The sequence below is a fragment of the Morone saxatilis genome, unplaced genomic scaffold, assembly GCF_004916995.1.
Source record: "Morone saxatilis isolate NCDOM2014 unplaced genomic scaffold, NCSU_SB_2.0 Contig16, whole genome shotgun sequence".
In the NCBI taxonomy this organism is placed as follows: domain Eukaryota; kingdom Metazoa; phylum Chordata; class Actinopteri; family Moronidae; genus Morone; species Morone saxatilis.
The window spans coordinates 8,608,303-8,634,690 of NW_023339718.1; the positions used below are offsets into that span (position 1 = coordinate 8,608,303).

The following is a 26,388-nucleotide window of genomic DNA, read 5'->3' on the forward strand; positions in this document are numbered from 1 at the left end:
AGGTGGGTAGAGAGAGAGGGGATGACACGCAGCAAAGGGCCTCAGGTCGGACCGCTGCAGCAAATCCGTATATGGGTCGCCAGCTCTACCGACTGAGCTAACCAGGCGCCCGAATCTGATATATTTTTAACATAATGAAGCAGTGCATTCTTGGGGGCAAAACACTTGCCCATCACTGCAGAGCCTCAAGCTCAGGGGGACTATTTACAGTGCTCGTGGATGGGAAGACTGCAAGGGATCAGTGTCCTTGTCGGTACACTTCCTACTCCTACAGGTTGGTCGAGAGCCAGTTCCCAATGGAACTATAGTATGAACCTCTAGAGTGAAAAGAGTCAACTTCAGGCCAGTGGAGGGGCAGTTAAATTTGCACAGAACATGGGCTACTACCAAGTAACTGAAAGTGATGTCACTGTACGCTGAGGGCAGGTATAAACCCTCTGACATAATATGCTGCTCCTCCTGATTAATAATCACCTCCTAAGAATAGAAAACAAAGACAGGGGCACTGCTAATCAGATTTGAGAGCCAAACACAGATCTGAAAGGGCATTTTGTGCTGTGCCAAAGGGAATCAGAGTCCCCTCTTTCACAACAATGGGGATGTCATTTTGCATCTTACATAACTGCAGTGAATGTGCAAGCTTCTCTGTCCAATCCAACCCATCCTCCACGCTCTCTTCTCTTTCAAGAATTTAAAATCAGAGTGCTAAAAATAGATTGCGGGCATTTCTTTTCCTGCCATGTTCCTCCACAGGTTCTGTTGGGGTTGCTGTGATAAAGGCGTTAATATGGCCCAAGTAGAACAACAACACAGAACATCACTGGGGGATGTAACAACAGCTGATGCCCTAAACTCAAGAGACCATCAGCATGCAAGCTATCACGTGTGTTTAACATCCTAAAGCTATCAGCAACACTATGTGTGCCAGTGGAAACAGGAAGAGACAAGAAGGCTCTGAAGCAGCACATCCTGGCTTTATGTCACAGTTGCAGTAGATGTACCCAATATAAAAATGACATCCTGGAGACATATTAAATGCCTCTTAAAAGAGAGAAAAATAAGTAATGCTCTATATATGGTCCTCTTTCATAACATCCCTCTAATACTGAACCAAATGATTATTATTTTTGCTGTGATTTAGACACTGACCTCTTATAGAAGTAGCCCAATGTGATTCCCACTCCAAGAATGATTATAATTGCCATCATGAGGATGCCGAAGACGTAGCCTGAAAAACAAAAGGAGAACCTAAAAGATTAAAAACTAAACATATTGGGATATTCAGTTCAAGTAGCAATGCATAACTTAGAATTAGGATTTATTTAAACTGCAGGTTAGTGCATACAGCCAATCATTCATGTTTTCAGAGTAATAACAACTACAGCATACCAAGAGTGCCAAGGTCCTTTTTCTTTTTGGGTCCTGTGCGCACTCGCTGGCTGATTCCCATCACTGGCTGCACGGCCGCAACTTCTCCCTGAGAAGAACCTGACTTGGCTGGCTGAAAGCTCTCTGCGGAGGGAGTAGTTCCTGATGGGTTGAGGGATTCGGCCTCTGCTGGCACAGTAGCTTGCTCTAAAGACACAATTAAACAATGGTAGTGTTAAACAACTGTGTTAAATGAGCTGCCAGTGCAAACCACATTGAAGTAAAATCTGTACGTGAGATCACACAGAGTTGGGCAAAATGAAAGTTTAGGTCATTATGAATTTGTACATTGTAAAAGATGTTGCGATATCTTTTATGCTGTTGTCCTTTAATATCTAAAGTGTGTATGAGACCATTGTGGGTTATGTTGCAAATCACTGAGCAGGAATTTAATTTGCTGAATAAGCCACATAGGTTGTGTTTGCCAGGTTATTTTGTCCATAAACAGTTTATCAATTGATTTTCCACAAATATTGATACCACAATATAAAACAGCATATGCCACAATGGAAGATTTCATCCATCTCTTTAAATGACATTATTTTTTCCTTCCATGCCCGTTTAAGCACACTGAACAGTTTAGCCCACAGAGGTAATTACACTACAGGCATTCACTCTATATTTATGTGCACAGTAGCTTATCTGACTTATCTTTATCTGTATAGTGTGTGGTGACACTTGTTGTCATAATGCACATAAAATACACTCAAACTTTACTTGACTTGACTAGAAGTGCACATCTGGGCCGCAGGGTTTCCAATTACTGCTGGTCCAATAATATTACCACTGACGCAACTAGCTCCTCTACAGCGGGGAAAAAGCCCTGACACTGCTTTTATGAAGTTGCTGGAACGTAAATCAGTTAGAGGATTGGCCAGCACGTGTTTTTTTTCCCCATACGTGTGAGACTTAAACAGGCTCGACTCTATTTCAGGAAACAGTAAGGTTCGGCTGCAGATGTCAACATCTGCTCCTTAACTCTTTTTTTCCATCTCCTCCATACAAGTTGTTGTTTACGAACTGTGCTGGAGTTAAAGGGCATGAAGTCATAAACTGAAGCAGCCAATTAGATGCTGTCTCCAAGGGTAAGACTGTTTCACTCTGCCTATGAGCGCAGGTTGGGGCGTGGTCAACGGCTTCCTTGAAACTGAACTTTGTGACATGTGACTGCAGGGCATTGTTATTGTGTGACTTGGGCTGGCTTTGCAGACAAGAAGGAAACATAGGGCAAAGTAGACGAGACTTCTTAAGGTGATTTAACCCTGAGCAACTGACCTGCTACAGACTTATACTCTTAAATGGGAAAACACATGTAAATGATCAGTAATCCATCTCTGAACAATGACTTATTTGTAGTAAAAATACACCAACAAGAACTTATTAAAAACTTTTTTGGTTGACCCAAAGTTTAAAATTTGGCTGCATCCTCCCTCATCAAGCCTTCCATCTTTTTTTGTTGACTAATTAGAACATTTGCAGAACTACAAACATCTCACCTCATTATTTTCCCCTAGCATAGCCCACTTTTTAAAATAATGAGAGCTTTACAGGGAAGAGAGAGTAATTGCCGGCAGCATCAAGGGAACATAGTCTGGAAAATCTCACAGAGCATTCTGGGAGAAAATCTGCAATTCAGTGTTGTTTTGTCATTAATTTGGAATATGCATATTTATCTTTGCCAGGTTGGACACTTGCAGGTGGGGCTCTGCCTGTTTTTCTACAAATATCCAATTCCTTTGTACAAATTCCAGCTACACAATCCATACAGTGTGTGTACAGTGTGTGTACAGTGTGTGTACAGTGTGTATACAGTGTGTACCTACCTTTGCATGTGTCAATGGCACAGAACTGTCTCTGGACTGTCCCATCTGGGCCAGCAATGTAGCACCAAGGCCTCTCAGAGGAGTCTGGGTTTCGGCAGTAATTGTGATCTCCCACACCTACAGGAGGAACGATAAAAACAGCACACGTCTGTTACTGATGTCTTATGGAAATACAGGCCTGTCTCTGTCTGTCTGTTTGTCCTGCTGTGTGGGTAAACCACTGGATTCATTAATCATTAACACTACTTCATCACACTACAATGAACAGGCCGCCATGAGCACAAAGAAAGGAAACAGCAGCTAGTGTAGAAAAGAAACCCTTTAAGACCACAAATCTGTGGCGCAGTAGCTGAAGTGAGGGCTGTAAATACCATCCCTGTAAGATTACTTGCAATCATGTTGCAAGCCCTATCATTACTCTGTATCAACATCTCAACAATGATGTTAAGAGTTGTTTGTTATCCTGTAAAGGATATCAACATCAGTGGCATTTTCAAACCATCAGCATGACAGAAGAAACACAACTTCATCCTTTATTCAATGGGACACTCGCATCAATGTAAACTGTGTACCTGTGTGTGAATCAGGATGGAGGTTAACATCATAGTCTCTAGTGGTGTTGGTCCAGTTTAGGCAGGTCAGACCTGAGGAGGAGCTCAGTTGTTCCCCTCTGTACTCCACACCAATGGAGCTCATGCAGTCTGAGAATAACAACACAGCATGTGAGCACAACATGGAAGTCATTGTGCAATCAAGAAGAAGGGATAAAATGATAATGCAATGTAATTATAATAAACTGTATGCAGTTTTTATTTTTTATTTATTTTTTTTATTTTTATTTTTTACAACAAATGATTAAATAAATACAAAAAAGTAGTCCATAATGGGGTCATGTTACCTTTTTGATTGCCATTTGATGCACTGCTCTCCACAATAGCCACGCTCAGGAAAACAACGTGCAAAGAGAAAAACATTTTGCAAAGCTGCCGGGCTGAATTCACCGACAGCATGGTGCGCTACTGTGCCTTTTTCTCAAAATCAAAACCGAGAAAAACAAAAAAACAGGTACAAAATGGACGAAGAGCCTGTGGCTGAATGTGCTTCAGACACACTGCTCCTATCGCTGGAGTCCCAGCCCTTGTTTTTGTCAGAGGAGCTCAGCTTTCTTCATAAACAGCCTTCAGTGGGAGGAGGAGGAGGAGGTGCTGCCCTTTGCAGTACAAACCTCAAGGTCCTAACGCCTCACCAAGTTCTCTCTCTCTCTCTCTATCTCACACACAAAAACACACAGAGGAAAGCTGAAAACCTTAAAACAGTCTGGCATTTTATCATGGCATGCAGCCTTGTGAGAATAAACACATCGTCAAAACAAGTCGGCGTGGAAAGTCAAAAAGTTCATTCACATTTTTATTCAAGCTGCAAATGGTTACTTCTATCACCCGTCCTCACAACTTTTTTTTCCTTTTCCCTATCCAACAATAATTTCCATGCTTATTACATTTTCTGTGGTTGCCTATGAATAGCTGCTCTGCTTTCCATTTTCATTTTAAAAATACACTGAGTCTCTACTTTCCATTTATAGGCTAATCCCCATCCATCTGCAGAGTCTTATCTGGCTCTCGGTGCTTGGTCCATCAGTACAAACACAAGTCTTCCTACTTCCCAGGCTTCCTCTACACCCCATGAGGCCTGTTTTTCCTCTGGCCTTGGTCAGAATAGGACTCCACAGAGGCTGATAAAGGACAGCTGCCAATAGTATTTTCCTCTATCTGCCTGTGCACAGGGAGCTGTATACTCGAAGCATAGAGGCCCTGTGTCATTGTTGGCTGACCAGTAAAGAGGGCAGCCAGCGCCTGAGTCAGTCAATGCTCACTAAGCCACTTTTCAAATAGATGCTCACCCAGTTTTCAGGCAATTACTAGAGCAAACATGCAGCATCTGTCCGGCACTCTTCATCACACTCTGCCTATTCAGGGTTACAGGGGGCAGGAGCCTCTCCCAGCATGCACTGGGTCAAACCGTATGTCAGTAGAGCATTGCATGGTAAACACATTTAGGACTGCACCAACTAATTTTAAATGGAGGCTCATTTCCAGCAAAAAAACTTTTATGGGTCTTTTTTTTCTTTTCTTAGCAGAAATTGGCCTCCATAACTTCCTAATTGAGCTGATATTGAGGGATTTGGTGAAGTTGCTGAAGATAATTGATTTAATTATCTATAATCATAATTTTGATTTTCCATAATGGACTTACTGTCTCATAAATCTGATTCTGTGTGTCATGAGAAATGGGCTTCAACAACCACTTAAACCGAGCTGAAGTTGATTGATTCAGTGAATACCAGAGTTAGGCAACATTTCACCAATTGGATTTGAGACTTTTTGTCAGGAGTGGAAACTTAAATCTGTGACACAGATGAGGATTATTTTCATATTCAGAATAGTGAAATTCTTTTTTGCACACCAAAATATGCCATGACAGAGAAAAAGACAAAAATCTACATTGTGTTATGTCATTTCAGACTTCACAATGTATAGGGCTGATTATTTACACTGTCCACTACTTCAGCTGAGCAATGCTGGTAGGGAGAATGGTACCGCTGCTTTGTTGACAATATGCTTTAGTGGGGATTTCAAGCTTTGCAAAAGCTTTGGAAAATAAAACTAAGTTGCACTGATGATATGAAAGACAAACACTTTAACAGAATAACAACCTCAATAGTTCACTTTATTATATTCAGCATAAATGCACATTTTAAATTTACAAAAGCCTTCTTTAAGGATTTCATTTATTAAAATGATTTATTATTTCTGTTTATTTAATAAAAGACATTTGCCTATTTTTGAACCTTGAAAATCTTCTGAATACTTTAGTGGAAAAACACTCTTTCATGCTCCAAATGGTGCACACATGTTGGTATGCATGTACACACATACACACACCCAATAAAAGTGGTTTTACCTACTTGGCCTTGTTCCCTGTTGCCATAGTTAATCATTTAATTAGCAGGACACAGGCTTACTGAGAGACTCTCAGTAAGAATAGCAAAGGCTTTTATTAAGCCAGATGGTTATTTCTCAGTTTTATACACACTCTGCTTTCAGGAAACTGCAGAAACTTGCTTTTTGAAATTTCCCCTCTGTGGGACTAATAAAGGCATATCTTTATATAAGCATAAGTTCACTTCTCAGTCTTTGTTTTCAATGTTGATGCAGGAGGCAGAAGACACAACATTGCACACATTGTTCAAGCAGAGGTCTATAAATGAATAAAAAGTTAAATTACTATATATTTTTATTTAAAACTAAGCCTTTGTTTTCAGGCATATTGACAAGCTGTCAAAATCCTGCCAAGTCTTTCTTGCCTTTGTCGTGAAGCAGAGTAAAGTTAGAGCCCCCATTTGTATTCTAAAGGTGCTGTGAAGGTTTGTCCTAAATTACTTGTGACTCTATGAAACTTTGTTTTTGTCTGGCAACATCCGTACAGTCAGCAGCAGAAATGTTTCATCAATAAATGCATACTGTGGGGGTGGCATATCAAACTTTGCAAGAATTCTTGATAAGATGATTCAAGGTTTTCCAAAAATGTTGATATCAGTTTTGCCCTATAACTTTCATTATCTAGTGTTACCTTGTTTTGTGTGTCATGTTCTGACACAGAATGTGTCAAGAGCATGACAAGAACCGCCTTTAGTTTCCTTTCCGGCACACGTTAATCTCATAGAGCTCTGCACACCAGGTGTTAATTATGACGTGGGTCGTAGGGAAATACATTGCATTAGCATTATGTATGAATCATTCATACAAGCTTGATGTCACAACTGTTGCATAATCTAGATGCTCACAAGCACAATGCTTCATGCATACACAATGGAAACCTAACCTGAAATAGATGTACCTGATATACATACAGATCTGTGTAAACAGTAAAAAGTAAAAAACTGTGACTCTGCTGGTTTACTGTCAGATGTTGATAAATTGATTATTTAGATCCTGAGAATTTAATCACCTCCGACAATACCACATATATAAGAAATTATAGTAGAATATAGAAAACTTCAGTGTACGTTTAATCAATAGCCTAGCATAGCCAACCACAGCATGTACAAACTGTTTCATGTCGATGTTTGTCTAATACTGAACACCGCCCATCTCAAACAAAAGCAGTGGGCTATCTGATGATGTAAGACTGCTCTAGTGTGTGGTCCGTTGCGGAGCAACTGATGGCTCTTTGTCAGATCCAGTCAATCATCTTCAGCCCTCATGTGGCTGGAAAATGGATACTTATCCAGGCAGAAGGCCTCTAATGGAGCATTAAACCGTACACTATATTCCCCCATTGGGCACCAAGCAGATCATTTCTCCTGATGCTGTTGCATTACATCACTACACCAGTCTGCGGCCTGCTACTGTTACTGCTGAGTAATGGCAAACAAACTTACAGGACAGAGGACAAGGAGCATGGCTCTGGGAATAAGAATGAGCATATTGTTGTGGTGCAGGAGATCATGAAGACAGACCTGGAGCTCTACGGGTGGTTGTGTCTCTGCATAAAAAAAAAGCTATTTTTCAAAAAGGAATAGAGCCTCAGAAAATTTAATATTATAAAGTCTTATTTAAGTCTTATTTAAAAGCATTGCATCAAAAATAGGCCTCCAGAGGTTGTAAGGAACAACTGTTGTACAAATTGCACTTAATGTCCATTGGGTCTCTTCTCTGTACTGGTAATATGATGATGGACACAGCTGACTGAAGCCACTGACCGCTTACATAACTGTGTCAGCCTGCCAAGTGCTGGTGTACTGCAGCATCAGCAGTTTGAACAACTCATTCAAGACCAATACTGCACATTCAGATGATGCATGAGGATTCCTGGAATATCTACAGGTAATTTCATCCTGGGCCTCATCGGCCAAAAGGCTTTGCTCGATGAGTGTACAGGATAAGCTCCTCCGTTCCGTCATAGCGGCAGCTCTCCAACCACAGCAGCTGTTAAAGCGGAGGGAAAGTTTACACCGTTCTGACTTAGAAGACTACAAACGTCCTGTAAACTCGTGTGCAGGGACGAAGGATTGCAAAGGTGTTGTACATCATCGGATGTTTTCACAAGCCGGAGAAGAAAGGCAGCCCTGGTGACCAGACCACAAAGGGTGCTGTGGAGACGGGGGTCCATAAGGAGAGCCAACCAGGCAGGGGTTAATGTCTCAGCTAGAGAAAGAATAAATAATCGCATTTTAACACAGACAATTTAGACATCACATATGAAATTATCAAACACACTCTTATATTCAGACTGACACGCTAATGTGGTACCTGGCTGGAGCTCTTTGCAGACTGCAAGGCTGTCTAGCACCTGGGCAGCACTCTCCCCTGCCCATGCACTCAGGCTCTGTGCCAAAGCAGAGGATTCAGAGGATTTTTCAGCAATCTGCAGCAGGTAAGGCAGCACATGTGCAGACATCACAGAGGGCTCTGCAAACACATTGGCCTCATCCTGCTCATACAGACTAGAACACCTGAAAAAGAGAGCAATAAAAACAGTTAAGTAACACTTAATCATGGTTGCTGTTGTTTGTACAAGTCTATTGATTCAGTAAGGGAACATACACCGTCTCTGAGGCGTCTCTCAGCACAGATCTGAGGTCAGATGGAGGCAGGTTGCACAGTAGCACCTCCAGTGTGCCAGGAGTATCCCAGCATTCCTCCAGCAACAGGTGTAATAGGAGCGGCAGAGCCTGGTTGACCTGCATAAGGTAGACACTCCCCTGGCTTTCTCCTCCTCTCACATGGTGCAGCCTGGAGGTAAAACAGGCTGCTTTCATCCTCACAGGCTGGCTTTGGTCCTGCAGCAAGTACAGGCCTGTGTTGATCAACCTAAACCAGAAAGATTCAACATTTTTATTTTAGTTTCTGTTCATGTTTGTGTTTCATTTTGATTAACGATAAATTACGCTCCTCATACCTGCTCATGATGCCAGGCAGAGTGCTGTGTTCCCTCAGGCTCATTAGTGGAACTCCAGCCACACACAGAGCTTCGGCACACGCCATCCTGAGCACTTCAGGGGCGTCTGGGGACCGATGGCACTCCAAGACACTACACAAGCGCTGGTACGTGGATATCTTCAGACTGATTCGCAAAAGATGAGAAAAAAGTCAGAGCTGCAAGTGTAAGTTTTTTAGTATGTGATTCTGTACAGAAGTGAAAAAAAGACAATAAAACATGTCAAACCTGGAGTCTGACCACTGGGAAAGCAGCAGACTAGCAGCATACAGAGCCTGGGATAGAAACTCTGGCCCTCCTCGCTGTTCTTCCAAGTCCACAAGCAACAAATCCAAACACTCAGGCAGAACTGGCTCCTCCAGTGGGGCCAACGGAGGAAGATTTTGGGGTAAAGTTGAATTACCTCCGGTCATCACTGCTACCAGAGCTATGAGGTAGGTCCTGCGGTACTCCACACTTTGGCTCAACAACGCCTCCTTCAGGTTTGCCTGGAAAAAGAGAGCATTTGTGCAGGCTATTAATCTTCATGTGTTAAATGATTAATGAGCTTTTAAATGCCAACCTGGTATTTATGGTATGTATAATTAGAAATCAACATCACTTAACATCACAAAACTGAATAAAAATATGACAAATAAAGGGATTTATGATTCAAGATTCTTTTGGTTTGATTATCAAACACTAATATCAAGATGTTTTTAGCAAATATAAACAACAACACTACAACAACAACAGGACTATTTCAGTGGTTTCCATTAGTTCAGTTGACATAATCCAAACACCTTGTTTAAAAAGTATGTTCAGACAGATTCTGTTTCCCTAGTTTAAATGATTAATTAGCCCTATAACCTGTTTCTCTTATTATTCATTACTTACAACTTAAAGTGCACAGTGCCAGTGTATTATTACCTCAACAACTTTACATTTACCATTATTATAGTAGAACTACATCAGATACATGAAAACAGGGTGCTCTAGTCCAACTAAATGACATAATAAATGCAAACAAGGGGCCTCTAGTCACTATCTTTACCTACTGTCTGTAGATATGTAGTATCACATCTTATCAAGCTTATTTTAAAGACAGTCAATAAAACCTTAAACAGGATGTATATAGGAAGGAAACTGGGGGGTCTAGACAATGCTACATGGTGGAGAGTTTATCTAAATGACCTACATGAACAGCCAATAATAAAAGGCCAGACATCCTCAGCTTGACTGTACTTAAGTCTCCTTGATTACAGAATATAATAGCTTATAGCCACACCCTTTCTTATGTCAGAGGGAAAATAAGATTTCAGCCTCAGATGGCATTATATTTAAGCCTATCTCTTCTTCCCCAATTTCCTCTCATTGTGCTATAAGTGGGTCATTATACTAAAAGCTGTTCGACCGGTATTTGGAACGGTTCTTTTCTTCACGCTGAAGTATGGGGAACATATCATGTCTCACCTGCAACACCCTCTGGATCAACTCTTTCAAGCTGCTCTGCTGAGAACCCCGCCCGTCCACCACCCAAGACACCAACGAGAGCTTTAGATCAGGGCTCACTGCAGAGAAGTTATTCCAGATTGGACACGCCCACTTTAGATCTGCACATAGGAAGTGGATGGCTTGTTGGTGGAAGGATGACAACCCAACCTGTGGAGATGACATTGATATAGCATTATTTTTTGTATGCATTATTTTTTGCTAAAGCTAGAACAGTTTTGTACAGATTTTTTGTACACAGTGAATTTTACTACTACTTTTGCATTACTTTTCTACCAAGTCACTCTTTCAGTGTTTAATATTCAATGTTCTAGACTAGAGAAATCCATCAATGCAACATCCGCAGTTTATTTCCAGGCCAGGGACCTTTGCTGAATATAAACTCTCTCCCCATGTTTCTTGTCTATCTATGTACACTTATGCCATCAATAAAAGGCTAGAATGGCCCCAAGTGTCCATTATTTTATGTGTCTGCATTTGTGTCGCGCACCTGAAGCTCCTGTTGAGGTGTTTGGAGGCCATGCATGAGTATGTCACTGAGCTTCGACAGGTAGGTCTCACAGCAGAACCTTCTCAGCGAGTCTGCCACTCCAAGGTAGGCCCCTCTCACTAGTGGGCAGCGCTGAGCTTCAGTCACCAGCCACAGTGAGGCATCCATCCTGCTCAGCACCTCACACAGGTCAGCTGCAGGGGCACTGGGAACAGAAACACGGCGGGATTTCAAAGCCTGATAGTGTCAGATGAATGAATAAACAGCTCTTCTAAGTCTCACCTGACTATGCAGAGAGCTCTCTCTAGAATAGCTTTGATCTGCAGCAGCTGTCCGTGGAGCCGGTTGTGACAGCAGCGCTCCTGTGGACTGGGCAGCTGATCTGCCAGTTTAATGAGGATGTTCATGTACTCTGAGGGGGGAGTCATGGCAACCAAAGCCTTCGAGGCCATCACTCTCACACTGTAAATAGGACTGGCAGACAGTTGGAGTAAAGGAGGCAGGAAGTCTGACAAAGTTCTGGCAGAGGGAAACCAGAGAAAGACATTCTCTTAGTCAAATACAGTAATGTTCAGTATGGAGATTTATAAATGTACAAAATGTAGACTTTCCCAACTGCTTTGTATAAATACAGTATAAAATGTTAAGCTATTGGATTAAAAACCTACATAGTGTATCAAGACCACTGCTACAAATAATTACAATAGTTAACTTGACCAAACTGTGTAAGGATAAGTAACAGTATTCACTCTGTTGAGTCTTGGACACCAGGCTGGAGTTGGGCTAACAGAGTGAGGACAGGGTAGAGCGAGGGTTGGAGGTGTAGCCTGGCCTCATTAGGTGGACCCTGGAGGTCTTGTGCTGCCCCTCTCAGCTCACCCAGCAGGAAGGGCTGGAGCGCAGGGTAGTGGAAGAAGAAGGCATGGGGGGACATGCCATGCTGGGTAGGGCCACCATCGTCACTGCTGGGCCGCTGGCCGAGCATTCGTGAGCACAGAGAACCTGGAAGCAGGTTTTAATTACTGTAGTATCAGGGGTATTAATATGAGCTAAATCAACTAGTCAAAAGACACAAAATTATTATAATAATATAATGATATTATTATAATTATATTATCGACTAATAATTTCAATCTTTGTCTTATTTCCAGCACCTACAATGTATTTGAGTATTATGAGTATTCAATTGATGTCTTTGTATTCTCTGACAGTAAATGGATTATCTAAATGACTATTTAGCTGAACTGAAAATTTGGGTTTTGTCAGTTTGAAAAAACATGGAATTTGAAATTATTATTTTATGCCATTTTATAGACTAAACAATTAAACAATTAAATTAACAATTAAATAATGAATTGCAATCCTTCATATTACAAATACAGACTCAAAGTGAAGCTCTAAATGCGCCAGTGTCTTACTGTAAAGTTGCAGAGCAGCGTTCCTCATGCCCCAGCAGGGAGAACTGAGCAGAGTGAGTGACAAGATGGCTACAGCAGGAGCAAACTGAAGAACAGCTACTCCCAGACCTGATCCACGCACCAGGGCTTGCAATGTGTGAACTGCACACACCTGTATGGAAAGAACAGTCACCACATCTGCCTTTGTGGTTACATAGACCAATATCCTCATTCTTGCCGTCTACAAACCTGTGGGAGGTCCAGTGTTTGGTCCCAGTTCTCAGGTAGAGGGGTTTTGGCTGTCTCCAGTAAGGTTTGCATACTATGAGCTAACAGTGGTCTTGCTTTACTGGCCTCCTCTGCAGACACGACACACAGGATGAGCATAGGCAACCCTGCGGCCCGCCGGGTCACAGATGTAGAACGAGGGGACTGCACAACCTGCAATCCCTAGAAAGAGACAGAGGAGGAAATATGTCTTTAAGCCCAGCAGTCCAGCATCTCCATAAATACATACAAGCATGCATCACCACTCACTTGTCTCAGCATTTGGGCCGGGATATCCTTAAGCTCTGCATCACTGCTGCTCAAAAGAGAGGCACAGAACTTGGTGAAGCCTGTACAGCATCCCTCTACTGCCCCCTGGTGGGGAGAAATGTGTTTTTTTCAGAAAAGAACATGAGAGTCGAGGTGATTGCCTTTTAAATGTATTTATAAAACTTACCCAGTGACGGCATTTGAGAAGAATATTCTTGAATATATTTGATGCTCTCATTAGATCGCCTTTTGTTAGAGGGCACTTGCTGGATTTGGATTCGGTGAGAATTTTCTCCACCAGAGAACCTAAAAGGATTCCTATTTCCTGATGAGAAAACATGAAAGCAAATGATACTGAGAAGAAATACACACACAGCAAATATGCTGAGATAAAATGCCAGGTTTTTGCCATCTTCCAGTTATGTTAGTGCATCTGGCTCTGTTTTACCTTGAGGGAGACCCAGCAGCAGGTGAGAACGAGGCTGTGCTCCTCAGATAACAGGACACACTCCTCTCCCTCCCCTTGGACTCCTCCAGACGCTTGGGCTATTAGAGAGCTGATGGCGTTTCCCATATCACAAAAAGAAGGGGGGGCATCTACGACAGAAGAGAGCTATTAACTGTGTGGTGTCATAAATAAATCTGAAATACCCCCAAATCAGTATTGTTTCTGCAGATTGCTCCATTACCCTTTTCACAGGCATCCTGGTCTCCATACAAAACACCCAGCAGCAGTAAAGACATATTGTCTAGCAGGCTCAGCACCTCAGTGGTCAGACTGTGATCCAGTGCGTCATAAACACTGCTGGGTGCCTCAAGCAAACACCTCTGAAGGGCACTTAGAACACCTGGAACATAATTAAGAACACCATTTAAAGAACTTTTTTTTTTTTTAGGGCTAAACATCTTCTGTGGTAGATGTGGGAGATGTAGATCTTAGGTCTTACCATGTATAGGCTTGGTTCTGGCAGCAAGCATCATGTCCGCCTTGGCTGTCAGATAGTGTTCCTCCAGCTCCTTCACCAGGAATCTGATCATGCAGGAGGCCCTGGGGTTACTTCCACTGCTGACTGTAATGTTACTGTTCAGCCTGCAGTCCTCAGGCTGGTCTTGTGATCTGCAGGTAGAACAACAACTGATAACTGCTTATCCTTCGCATCTAAAGCAGGCAGAGTGTGTCGGAGGCAAGGCTTACTTCTGAAGCAGGACCTTGATCATCAGTGCTCCCATCTGAGCCTCCTGCACCCGAGGGCTGCACAGAAGCTGTTTGGTCCGTGTGAGCAACACTGCAGCGATATCTTCTGGAAAACTGGGTGGGAAAAATCTCAACAATAACCCCGCTGAGAGCTCCCGAATCTGTAGATGAAAAAAAAACATTAACTATTTCCTAAAATATTCAAATCAACCTCAATCTTCTATTTGAACTGCATGAAAGACATATGAGGCAGAGGAAGGCAGCTCTACCTCATTTGTAGAATCTTCTAAACAGCTGATAAGGACCAGCTGTTTTGTCCTGCAGACAAAATCCCACTGTCCTCTCTGTCTGGCAAAGGTAATAAGAGACCCCATATTCGCTGCAAAAATGATTTAATGAAGCGTATTACCAAGCCAAAACAATACAAAACAAGATTGGTAAAAAATTACACAAATTACACAAATAAGCAAATACTAGCACTATACATTAGTATGTAGAATACCGGTTTTCTAACTGACCTGGAGGTTGTCCCTTCTTTTTGTCTGGGCTCCATGTGTCTGTGCAGGTCTCCAGCACTGCAGACAGCAACAGAAGCACAGTCTTCTTCCTCTGGTAACTGTGTCCTGGTGCCAGATAGCTGTATGGAAGTTGACCCAACCATTCCACAAACCCTACATGATATACAAAAGGGTTTTGATGAACAGAAAAAAGACAAAAGAACAGAAAGATGTACTGAAAAAAGACAGAACTTTAAATTACAAACAATGCAACAAAGGCAGATAATAACAAGCTGTGCAATTTCAATTTGGGTAGAGGTGATTGATCTTCCTTGGAGATCCGTTTGTTGTTTAATTTTGATACTCAAATATATGAGTGTTGATTGCAGGACTCAATCTTTTAGTAGTATGTAATTATGTCTTTTTCTTCAAAATTAAACAGCAGCTGTCAGTTATCTCACCTATTCCCTGCTCCAGTATATCCTGTGCCCTCTCTGAGTCTCCTTTCTTTTTGCCCTTCTGTCCTCTGACAAGCGCCAAGCAGCCGTCTCTGATGCGAACCAGAAACTTCTTCACTCCGGCTTGAAGATGCTGACGAAAAGGCGAGGACTCACAGTTTAGGTTCTGAGGAATAAACATCCTCATTATTGTCATCTCCTCTGTGGTTGGAGTGTCTTTGGTCTTTGGGCTGCAGCAGAGGAGGTTGAGAGCAGCAAGACGGACTTTGTCATCCGCAGATCCTAGAGCCAGCTTAAGGGTTTCAAGGGTTGAGCTCCCCTTCAGAGCCCAGGGAGAGCCTCCAGTAATGGCTCGATAGGAGCTCATGATGCAGGCCCAGGCGAGGAGATGGCCAGGGGTGGATGGGTCCAGAGAGGCCAGCATATGATCCACAGCAGAGGGGAAGACTTGAAAGGTGCAGGGTAATAAGTGTGTTGAGCAGTGATTCTGTAGAAGAGTCACATCAGACGTCAGCGCGTCGTGAAGGACGGCCCGCCAACGCCTCGCCCACTGGTTGGCCAGATCCTGCTCAGTGTGTGAAGCAGACGACTTTTGTGAGCCCTCGCACAGCTCTCGCCTCTGCTGTTGGATCAGACACTTGTAAAGCTCAGATCCACATGGTGACAGGTGATTGGTGGACAAGCACTTCAGGAGATGATTGGGTATTTCAGCATATTGATCCAGCACCTGATTGATTAAAGAAAAATGCACCAAAGTCATCAGTCCCTGAGTCTTTGGCAAGATGAGAGGAGGTGAACTCAGACTCTGTGTTTACATTGATGATGGATGGGAATTGTTCCTCAAATACTGAACTCTATGTGAAGATGTAACCCTTTTATCATCAATAGCTTGTTGCTGCTATTCCCCTAGACACACATTTTAAAATGCATATAGATAAATAACTGTATATATTGTTTTATGTTATGTTAAGTTCTATGTTGTACATAGAAGGGCTACACACTTCATTTACAAACCTTGTTCTGTATATAGATGAATAAATTACCATGATCCTTAATTAGAACATTATTAACACTGTATTAACCCTTAATCCTCACCATGTCAGTACCCAGGTATGGCAGTAGGGCACAAAGGCGGTAATATTTGGCTTTGGCTTCCCAAGGTAGTTTGATTAATCGTTCAAGTAGAGTAAAATAAAGAGTCTTCTTGGTGTCACAAAACTGCTCACAGTCCATCTCATAGATGTCCAGCAGCAGAGAAAAGGCACTGCGCACAAAGTCAGACACACCTTCCACCTGCCAAAGCACAGGAAGACATATTAAACAACCCTGGCAGTAAAATGTCTTTAAATCATTTGAAATGCCAACATGAGGTCCATTTTGTTCCTGAATACTTAAATGAGCCACCTGTTAGTGGGGGGTGGTAATGAATATACTTCTTAATGATGCCCTTTTATTTAAGTGTTCATGTTTTTGAATTGCAATGATACAATGATGTTGATTTGACTCACTGGGCTTTCTGCATTGGTCCAGATAACGTGAATGAGCTCTTGCTGCAGGCGACTGTTGTCAGGCAGAAGGCGGACGCCTGTCATCTTCCAGATATCAGTCAGACATTCTTTAACTTTCTTCAGCCACAGTGTTAATACTGCAACAACATGTTATATTTAAACAGGTGATATTGCTATTTAAGCATGTGAAAAAAACAACCCTCAGATTACTTACCTTCAAAGGCAAAGTAGTGACAATCCATCTTCTCTTCACACAAAGCATAGACCAGAGGAAACAAACCTTTCAGCAGTAAGCACATCTGACAAGAAGGAAACGATGGATTGGGGCATGACAGGTAGTACAACTGGGGTATAAATGTGTTTTTAATATGAGATTTAATTGGATTTACTTCTGTGGCATCCATGTGTGAACTGAGCAAGATGTGAGGTCGACAGCAGGTCAGGAGGCCCCTGCTCACAGCCAGCCTGTCCACTCCGTCCTTCCCTGTAGGGTTGCACTGTACCTGGAGAGCACCAACAGTCAGCAGCCAGGGCTCTGAGAAATAAAAAGAAATAGTGGCTACTCTGTTAGGAATCTCTACGCATCCACACTCAGTTGCAGAATTTGTAGTATACATAGCATTTTTTGTTTTTGGATAGAACAGAGAAAAACTAAATCTATTTATTTACCCACATGGCCACATACCTGGGTCAAATTCCAAAATCTGATTTGCTCGTGCTTTTTGCCCAGCAGTGTTGGTGGTTACCTACCTAAGTGAGAGACCTGTAGCAGACTCCAGGCAGCAGCTTCTGCAGCTCTGCTCTCTGGTGCAGTGTTGATCAGCATGGCCACAGCAGTGCCTGCCAAAAGCCGAGTGTCCCTGTTGCAGCACTGGAAGACAGGACACACGGACTGATAAGATGAGACAAAGGCAACTGAACAGATCTCTATCTTATGAATAAGTGACTCTGAACAGAAGAATTAATAAGAAACCTGTCCAAGTATTATGTCCATAAGAGCCTGCAGGATCGTCCGCACTGTTGGGCCCCCGTGGTTCTTGTCCCACACTAGAGGAGCCACTTCACTGGACAACAGCTGAAAGACTTGCAAACACACCTGCAGAGATCACAGTTCTCACGTCCGTCACAAAGAACACACAACAAGTCTGTGATAAATGCAAAGAACTGATTCATGAAGCACGCTGCTCTTCGTGTACCTTGACAGTAATGTAACACAGTGGTCCATCTCTGAGGGATTCTTGTTGCAGTACAACAGGGAATAACTCAGACACTTTATTCAGCAAGGAAGGGAATGACTCCCGCCACACCTCACGACCCACAGCGCTGTCTTCCAGGAACATACAGGCTAAAAAAGGTTAAAAAAACACAACCTAATAAGCTGATAAAAACGCACATTTGAAATTAGTGACATGTTATAATAACACATACTTTTTAACCAGCACTAACCTCTCTGCACATCCTCGAAAGACAATATCTGAAAGGAAGACAAGGTCAAAGTTATCTGCAGTGCCTTTATGCAAATACATGACAAACACAAGTGAAGGGAAAGCTCTGTACCTCTTCAGTATGGACTATGGAGTGCAAGCAGTGATGAGTTTCTCTAAAAACCAATTGGTGGTCCACCTTTGCCAAATGTTGCAACATCTGTCAAGCAGATTCTAAGTTTAAATCTCATTTCCATTTCGTATTAGGGGCTGTACAGTGAGCAGACATGCTACAGGGCTGACCTGGTCCACTTTGCGACAGGCTGTGGAGATGCTGACCATCTGCAGCTGCATGGAGATGAGGAGTCGGACCAGGAGCAGGAGGTGGCTCTCCTCCGTAGCATGAAGCTGTGCCTCCGAAATCTGCCTCAGCAGCTGGAGAGCCTCCTCTAAACGGCGCTCCTTGCATCTTTTCACACTACTCCTGCTCATACAAGCATGCATTATTCAGTCAATATCACACCTAATTAAAATAAAATGTGTCAGACAGTCAGACAGGCATGAGGTTATAGGCACCAACCTGGAGGATTCAGACAGTTTATCAATAAAGAGCCCGAAAGTTTGGCTGACACTTTCAGCTGCCTGGTGCTCGGCGATCACACAGTCTTGCAGACTTGTCATCAGGTCTTCAAAAGACAACATCGTTTCATTAACTCCACTTTACAGACTTTGGATGTTGTCAGACAGGCGGCACGCTGTACGGTGGTCACGTGATACAACTCTATTTCTACTATTTCTCAGAGCTGTAGTCATGGTGATAGTAACAGCGCCATGCTGCCACCTAGAGGCAGGTTTCAGCTTTTGTGTCCTTATTAAAATGTACTTTATTGGCGGGCTATCACACACCCAAACACATGCAGACATCAGAGAAGTACAGTATATTTTAATGAAGCATTTTTGTAGAAATAATAAATGATTTTATCAATCAATCATGTCATTAATACACAGAAACTCACATTCTTAGGGAATACTTGGAATGTCCCCATTGTGGGACTATTAAAGGAATATCTTATCTTATTATATCTATGTTTATCTTACTATATGTGAATGCATTCCATTAGGCTGAAATGGTATAGTGCTCCCCCTTTACCAACTGTGAAGTTGTCTACAAACCTAAAGGAGGTCACAGGTCACAGCCTGTGTCTCCTATTTGTGAATTTGTCCTCCTCTCTGACTGGCAGCTGATAAGGTTGAACAGTGAGCACCCAACATATCGTAGATCTACTTTGTTATGGAAGACCAAGGTTGAGAACAATCTAACAGACAGACTGACTGTCTCCTTTATGTGTTGTGTGTGACTCCAGGTGTTATTCAGCGTGACTTAGGATAGCGTAGGTGTAGGCGGTTTGTTTTGAACCACTATCCAATTGGAGCTTCACATATACTGTATGTAGCAGCGTAAGTTATGACCATATTTAGGACACTAGTAGATCTTGTGGGTCTTGGTTTGTGTTAAATATCCCTTGACAGGAGATAACCTTCAGAATCGGGTTGGCACTGCAGTGTGAGTCACTTGTTTTGTTGATCTTGTTCTCCTTGGATGAGCCTCAGTAAATTCTGCTGTGTCTCCTGAGCTCTTCTTTCAGTATGAGTGGTTCATCTTCTTCAAAGTTTTTCCATCACACTATTCAGCAACCATTTCTAGCCTTTGCTTTACATGCAGTAGCCTTAAATAAAGGATGTAGTTTAGCTATGTGTGTATATGTATAATGTTTTAATCTATATTAAGTATGCCATACAGGGGCGCCCTATAGTCCTTACTACAGCGGCCATGGGTTTGAATCCAGCCTGTGGCTCTTTGCTGCGTGTCACCCCCTCTTTCTCTCTCCATCTTCAGCTGTCCTGTCCAATAAAGGCAAAAAGCCCTAAAAATATATGAATTAAAAATAAAGTATGCCATACAGGCTCTGCTGTTATGACTATAGACTTCCCCCACCTTCCTAAAATGACACGCACATTACATCATAACAACATGACGCGAGAATAACCTGTGTCAGTTGTATTTTTTGTGCTACTTTCTATTAATTTTCTAAGTACGTATTATCCTCCTAACCTTATATAAAGACTCTCAATGCTCCTAACCAATGCCTGTATATGTGCCTACCACTCCACGCCAGATGAGGCCGCTGTTGTAACCTTGTCCCGGTTTCTCCAGAAGAAGAACTTTTCCAGGCTCTGATTGGTCAAAGATCTCCGTTGCCAAGACAACAGTTTACAAATATGTCGACTTCATAATCTGAAGGGAACCAAATGGCTAACGTGGTTGATCTATCATTCCCCTCGTTTATTTCACGCATTTTCTGTGTTTTACTGTTCATTTCATGGGCTCACACTCAAAACATTGTCGGTAAGACCTTAATATATAACCGGGTTTACATTCAAATAGCTCAACCAAAGCAAAACCGAGCTAAAGAACTTAGTCGGCTAAGAGCTAGTTAGAAGACAGCCGAGATAACTCAGTTGAATGACTTTGCTGGATAATTGTATGAAGCTAATACAGAGCTGATACTATTATGTTGAACAGGTTTCCAGCCGACGTATCTGACCACAACTGGACCGACGGTCACTGCACTTTTGATCGGAAACACGTCGGACATCTCTCTGAATCTGAGGACGGTATCTCCTAACAATGAAACAGGTAAAAAGCTAGAAACACCTCCTCCTGATTCCCCTTATATGACACAAGCAGGTTTGCCTTGTTATTTTACCAGTTAAGCTATGTTTTCAGCCATGTTTCTTGCTCTAATATCTGCCAGAAAATGAGAATATACCATTGTCCTGCTCAGTGAGCCATAAGAAGAGAGGAGAGAGGCAACGATGTGGCTATTTTGTGATCGTGTAATCTGTAATTTGTATATATTTGTTGTTGTTTTTTACAGGAAGCATTGGTTCTCCATCCTGTGTAGCCGAGGTAACACAATGGGTGCTCACAAGGGAGCAGGTGGGAAAGGTAAGAAGTCTTACAGTGAACAGTAATATCCATCATATTTATGTGGAAATAATGTTCAAGTAGAAAGAAATTGTGCTTTTTAATATGAACCTTTTCCATTTGGTGCCCCAGACTGCAGTTCGAGTTCATCTGAGACTGGATAAAAATCTGCGTTTGTGTGGCGAGAATGAGACGGACACAGATTGCTGTCCGAAGCCGCTGTGTGTCCTGGAGACCCTTCAGGTGTCTGCCTGTGTGGGCAACACACCTCAGGCATCAATGCTGGTCCAGGCCAAGATACATGCCCTGTTGGTGCCTGCTAATACTGGATCTGGTAATTACATTTGTATCCCATCATAATGTGCCTTCATGGCCAAGGATGTGTAATTTTTTTTTTTTTCTGTTTTAACATATGTAATGTACTGTTTTATATTGTTTTACCTTATTGATTTTCTTGTATTCTTCTTCTTATTATATTGTACAGCTGTTCTTGAGTATTCAGAAAAGCGCTCTTTAAATAAAATGCATGTTTTATATTATTATTATTATTATTATTATTATTATTATTATTATATGTAATTCATATAAATCCCCTTTTCATTTTCAGATAATAAGACAGTCATTCCAAACCAAGTGTACCAAACACTGGGCTCTTGTCCCTGTGACCTCACTTTCAGAGCATGTGATGTGCGCTGCTGCTGTGACAAGGTATTTACATCTCTCACATTATGTTATTACATTGTTTTGACAAGAGAACAGTGTATTTTAGGCACATGTATTTCCTTATGTATTAATGAACAATGACTTATTTCACACCCTTTCACTCTTAACAGGACTGTTCCGTTGAAGATTTAATGCTGTTTGCGGCCCACTGTCTCCCGGGACCTTTTGGTGGACAGGTCTCTCCAGCACCAGATTATCAGTGCTCTGTGCAGTCCTCTGAAAACTCCCCGGATTGGTTTCCATTTTTATGTGTCAATTCTCCAGCTGAAAACAACCCTTACCTTGGGCTCTTTTATCAGGGAGACACAATGTGAGAAATGATTGAATATACTGTGTGTTTTAGTTTTTTTTGATTGTGTGATTCATTTATAGATTTTTTTTGCATCATGTTTTCATCTTATATCTTTTCGCCTTTAACTCGTCTAGTGCTTCTAACCCTGGCCCATCCTTCCAAAGGCCCGATATGTCAGCTCCAGTGCCAGTTAATGTTTATGTTCAAGGAAGTCCCATTTTCACATTAAATGACCAGTACTTCACTATTCCCCAGGTTAGTGGTGTGTATGTTTTTTAGATTATGTTTTTTAGATTATATGTGTTGCCAAAGATGTAACAACTGATGCCTTGTATATATATCTTTTTCACAGAAGGTGCTCGGGCGGTGTGTAAACAGTGCTCCTGTAGCATTTTTGGACAATTTCAACGACAAGTGTGTAACTCTGCTACACTCTTGTCCAACTGGACCCCCCTTCCAGACACTACCAACAGATTTGAGGATTAAAGTGAAGAATGGGCAAGGGGGTATGTTTTAGCTGCTAAACATACTGTCACAATGCTTTAACACATTCTGGAGCTCTTTGAATCGATATGTTTATAATTTTTGTTGTTTTTTTTGGAATGTATTCCAGGTGATGTTACAGTCAATGTAATTGATGAAGTGACCATTGACCTGGGTCAGTTTATTTCAAGCACAGATGCTGTTGCCTCTTCAGGTATGGAGATGACATATTTTAACATATCATTTAAAAAACAACTTAAACTGACAATTAATGTTGAAATTTGTTAATATTTCTTTGAAGATGGGCAGCTGATATGTGAGAATGTGACCTTAGCGCTGGAATACAAATTCTACTGGAAAGGAAAGGGCATCACAAGTATCACACTGACACACACCGTTGGGACCATCGCCTTCAATACTAGTGGTATGTTCCCAAAAGGCCTGTCTGTGATTTGACTTATCACCAGTCAGTCAAAGTTGATCGATATGTTTGATCATAATTTTTGCTATTTTGTCTCCTGAACAGTGGCGTTAACTACAAGGTATTCAGCCGAGTTTCTAAATGGAGAATTTGTGGGTGAGCCCAACTCAGGGAACCCAGGTGAGAGCATCGCTTTTTCCTAGGAATGATTGTGGAAGTGAACTGTTATGTAAAAAACTGTTCACAGTACCTGTTACAGTGGTTAACACACACACACATTTCAAATAACAGGTTATCAGGTGGGAAGGCCAGTTATTGGTGGAATTGTGGACACTTTGGGCAATGATACAGGAACAATACAGAGGACGTCAATCAATCTTTGGAAACCAGGTAAAACCTGTTAAGGCATGTTGTTGATTACTGCCTTACTGAATGTAGTGTAACACTAAATTACGTATTTTTCAATCATAACAAGTTGACTGAAAGAGATTTTCTGATTTGGCTTACAGTGAGTAATGGACTCTGTTCCACTGCTGAGAAGAAACCAGTTCTGTTTGGGGAGAATTCAACATCAGGATGTCTGTTACCTGTCAGCCAACAGAGTATGACTCAGTGTAATCTCCTGAGGTTAGTAGTTCAGCACGAGTTCCTGTTTGATTTAACGTCTATATGTATTTATGCTGAAATAGAACTTAATGTTTTCTGTCCTTTAGAGAGACTGTTGCTTCTCTCCAGGCAGCTTTGATTACAGCTACATATGTGGCAAAGAGTGGAAACCCAGATCCTCTAACTATGACAGACTGGGTGAACATCAGCTGTAAGTCTGCAGTATGTTTTGTGTAATGAGATCATCCATTTGTTCATAATATTAACTTCATGTCTTGCTATACTTGTAACTTGTAAAGCAAATTGTACAATATTGTGCTAAATCTTTTTCTAACTAAATGTTACACAACATGTATATATTCCAGTTGTGACACAGAACTCAAGCACCACTATGGAAGACACCACAAGTTCATGCTATGGGATTCAATCCCATCAGCACATCCATGTTTGGAGTCTTATCACTGGCATTGTAGATGGCATACCTCAAAGGGATATCCGTGCTTTGGAAGTCAGGTGTGTATCAGGTGTATACTCATTGCAATGCACAGTGTAAATAGTATTCTCAGTCAGGGGGAACTGTTAAAAAAAAGTTACCACATGTCCTAATTTGCAGTATTATTATAAATCTCTGTGAATCAAGAATCTTATTTTGGTCATTTTTAGCTACAGCCTGTCCTCCTGGGCACTGGATTGTGGAGGAGGTGATATCTCTCGCTGTGTGGACCCATTGGAGACTCAGTTGTTTCCCATCACCTCCTCGGTCACCTTTACGGACATTCCTATCAACACAGGACTACCAAAGACCAGGTGCTTCCTCAAACAGCAAGACTGCTCTTACTATAGAGTTGTGAACTTGAGCCAAATAAATTACTTTATGTGTGACCTGCCTGACTGATTCTAACCTAGTCTAATGTCTTGTTTTGACTTTTTTCCCCCCCAGGTTTCAGATCAACTTCACAGAGTATGACTGTGACAGGAATGATGTGTGTTGGCCTGAGCTCGCCTTCCCCATCACCAAGTACTACACAGGTGGGGATTTATCTAGTCCTGGAAAATCTGTCCAGTATTTGAAATTGTATTGTATTTGAAAAATATGAAATTGTTTTTATGCTAAGAAAAAATGTATTACTCACTTACTTACTGTTTAAGATCATTATATTCATCATTCCATCATCAAAGCTGACGGCCTCAGGACTTTGTTGAATAAGAATGATGCTGCACCATCTCTAAATTACATCAACAGCGCGATTGTTTACACTGCTTAAGTATGACAATGGATATTGACAGTATTGTACCATTACTGACTTTTTTTACCTTTATCCTCCCTAGGTGAGCCATATTCTCAGTCACTGGCTAAAGGCCTTATATTGGTTTTCTTCTTCATCACTGCCTCGATTCTTGGGACTCCATGGAGACAAATCCGACAGGCATGGAACTGTCTCTAAAACCCTGAGAAAAGGCTGAGAACAATGTCGAAGTATATAGTTTATAATATAGCTTTAACATGTTTGTAATATGTTTGTGAGAATGTAAATAGTTGTATTGGTGCACCATTTTGCAATAAAAATATTTTTTCTATGACATTTGTTTTAGGCTCTAACACTCAACTTACTTTTAATCAACATTCTCATCGATCATGCTTGTGTAATCCTCTAATCTGATCTCAGTCCTACCTAACAATTAGTTTCTTATGGAGTGCTGCAGGGCTGGATTCTGGGTAATTGTTTATTTGGGGTTTAGATGTTCCCACAAGGGCTTATCATCCTCAATATAGTTTCAGTGTTATGCAGACAACACTCAATGTAATGTATACAGTAGCTGCTTGTCCTTAAAACTTACCACTGTAACATATTCTTCTAGACTCGGTCGGAGGAACCAAGATATGTTTCATTTGTCGTGTCTCCTTGTTTCCACTCATTTGCGTCTTTCTATTAGTGTCTCCTATCCAAAACATACAGTTTTTATAATCCCCCAGGTCATCTTAAATGTTTGCCCTGGGTCTTGGCATAGCCCAACAGGTTAGTCTGGCTATGCAGAGTAACAAGGATATTTACAGAATATACACTGTGTGACAACTAAGACTAGCTCCAGAGAAAATGATAGCACCTATTTCAGATATTTCTGCTGTCGTGAAGAGGTTCTTGCAATACAGCCTGTACAGACTGGTAGGCTTACGAAGCTCTGACAGCCTACTTATGTCTGATTGTCAACAGGGTTGGAAGGGTTACTTTAAAAAAGTAATCTTAAACAATTAGTAATTACCTGTTTAAAAAAATGTAGTAGGTAACCTAATCCAAGAATCAAATTATTAAAGTAATGTAATTGTATTACTTTATGTTACTTTTGGATGACCTCACCTGAAAATATGACAAGAGAAAGGCAAGAAAAAAGAAATATTAACAAGAAGCATTGATTCTATAAGACAACCATACAATGTAATCTTAGAAAATGATTTTTAGCATCAAAAATGTGTCCTCTGCTGATGACTGATGTACTTGAATTTCCCTCGGGATAAATAAAGTATCTATTGGAGGTTCATTTGTCCCATCTGCCATCAGACTCCACAACGCCACAGCTCCCAGTTCCTCAAACGCCAGCAGACAAAGACTGGTTTACAACTCCTACC

General features: G+C 41.6%; 3 protein-coding genes across 3 annotated transcripts in view; 1 reads left to right on the forward strand and 2 right to left on the reverse strand.

Annotated features, from left to right (window-relative positions):
• The window catches only part of pik3ip1 (phosphoinositide-3-kinase interacting protein 1), a 7,092-nt gene extending 2,680 nt beyond the window's left edge, over window positions 1-4,412 (reverse strand). The window contains exons 1-5 of the mRNA XM_035657811.1: window positions 4,150-4,412; window positions 3,824-3,952; window positions 3,252-3,368; window positions 1,390-1,575; window positions 1,150-1,228 (exon numbers count right to left, since the gene is read on the reverse strand). Of these exons, the coding sequence (XP_035513704.1) occupies window positions 1,150-1,228; window positions 1,390-1,575; window positions 3,252-3,368; window positions 3,824-3,952; window positions 4,150-4,261 (623 nt within the window). The 5' untranslated portion in view covers window positions 4,262-4,412. The remainder of the gene's footprint in view (window positions 1-1,149; window positions 1,229-1,389; window positions 1,576-3,251; window positions 3,369-3,823; window positions 3,953-4,149) is intronic.
• A 1,389-nt stretch (window positions 4,413-5,801) lies between these two features.
• si:ch211-225b11.4 (thyroid adenoma-associated protein homolog) lies at window positions 5,802-19,017 on the reverse strand. Its single transcript, XM_035657812.1, has 31 exons — window positions 18,829-19,017; window positions 18,552-18,732; window positions 18,382-18,468; window positions 18,271-18,298; window positions 18,021-18,169; window positions 17,798-17,920; window positions 17,575-17,695; window positions 17,214-17,359; window positions 17,039-17,123; window positions 16,825-16,961; window positions 16,412-16,609; window positions 15,320-16,043; window positions 14,880-15,032; window positions 14,631-14,740; window positions 14,362-14,522; window positions 14,114-14,283; window positions 13,856-14,014; window positions 13,615-13,763; window positions 13,354-13,491; window positions 13,167-13,271; window positions 12,879-13,079; window positions 12,651-12,801; window positions 11,982-12,234; window positions 11,515-11,751; window positions 11,233-11,437; window positions 10,704-10,892; window positions 9,480-9,739; window positions 9,213-9,377; window positions 8,858-9,124; window positions 8,564-8,766; window positions 5,802-8,458 (listed from the first exon to the last, which is right to left on the reverse strand). The coding sequence occupies exons 1-31, from the start codon at window positions 18,948-18,950 to the stop codon at window positions 8,211-8,213; spliced, it is 5,625 nt and encodes a 1,874-aa protein (XP_035513705.1). The 5' UTR covers window positions 18,951-19,017; the 3' UTR covers window positions 5,802-8,210.
• Window positions 19,018-20,541: 1,524 nt separating this feature from the next.
• tctn2 (tectonic family member 2) lies at window positions 20,542-25,384 on the forward strand. The gene is made up of 18 exons (XM_035658838.1): window positions 20,542-20,655; window positions 20,833-20,946; window positions 21,188-21,258; window positions 21,370-21,571; window positions 21,845-21,945; window positions 22,071-22,270; window positions 22,387-22,507; window positions 22,605-22,758; window positions 22,866-22,949; window positions 23,037-23,159; window positions 23,262-23,336; window positions 23,448-23,546; window positions 23,666-23,783; window positions 23,870-23,973; window positions 24,128-24,275; window positions 24,426-24,569; window positions 24,703-24,791; window positions 25,092-25,384. The coding sequence occupies exons 1-18, from the start codon at window positions 20,559-20,561 to the stop codon at window positions 25,205-25,207; spliced, it is 2,160 nt and encodes a 719-aa protein (XP_035514731.1). The 5' UTR covers window positions 20,542-20,558; the 3' UTR covers window positions 25,208-25,384.
• Window positions 25,385-26,388: the final 1,004 nt, after the last annotated feature.

What these genes read in the sequence shown, in the direction of transcription:
- si:ch211-225b11.4 (XM_035657812.1), bottom strand. Translation starts at nt 18,950, where the DNA reads ATGTTGTCTTTTGAAGACCTGATGACAAGTCTGCAAGACTGTGTGATC. An exon ending in CCATAGTCCATACTGAAGAG is followed by an intron (nt 18,299 to 18,381) that starts GTACAGAGCTTT and finishes TCTTCCTTTCAG; the next exon opens with ATATTGTCTTTCGAGGATGT. An exon ending in CACCTCAACAGGAGCTTCAG is followed by an intron (nt 10,893 to 11,232) that starts GTGCGCGACACA and finishes TCATCTCCACAG; the next exon opens with GTTGGGTTGTCATCCTTCCA.
- tctn2 (XM_035658838.1), top strand. Translation starts at nt 20,559, where the DNA reads ATGGCTAACGTGGTTGATCTATCATTCCCCTCGTTTATTTCACGCATT. An exon ending in GCCCAACTCAGGGAACCCAG is followed by an intron (nt 23,337 to 23,447) that starts GTGAGAGCATCG and finishes TTCAAATAACAG; the next exon opens with GTTATCAGGTGGGAAGGCCA. An exon ending in ATCCGTGCTTTGGAAGTCAG is followed by an intron (nt 24,276 to 24,425) that starts GTGTGTATCAGG and finishes GGTCATTTTTAG; the next exon opens with CTACAGCCTGTCCTCCTGGG.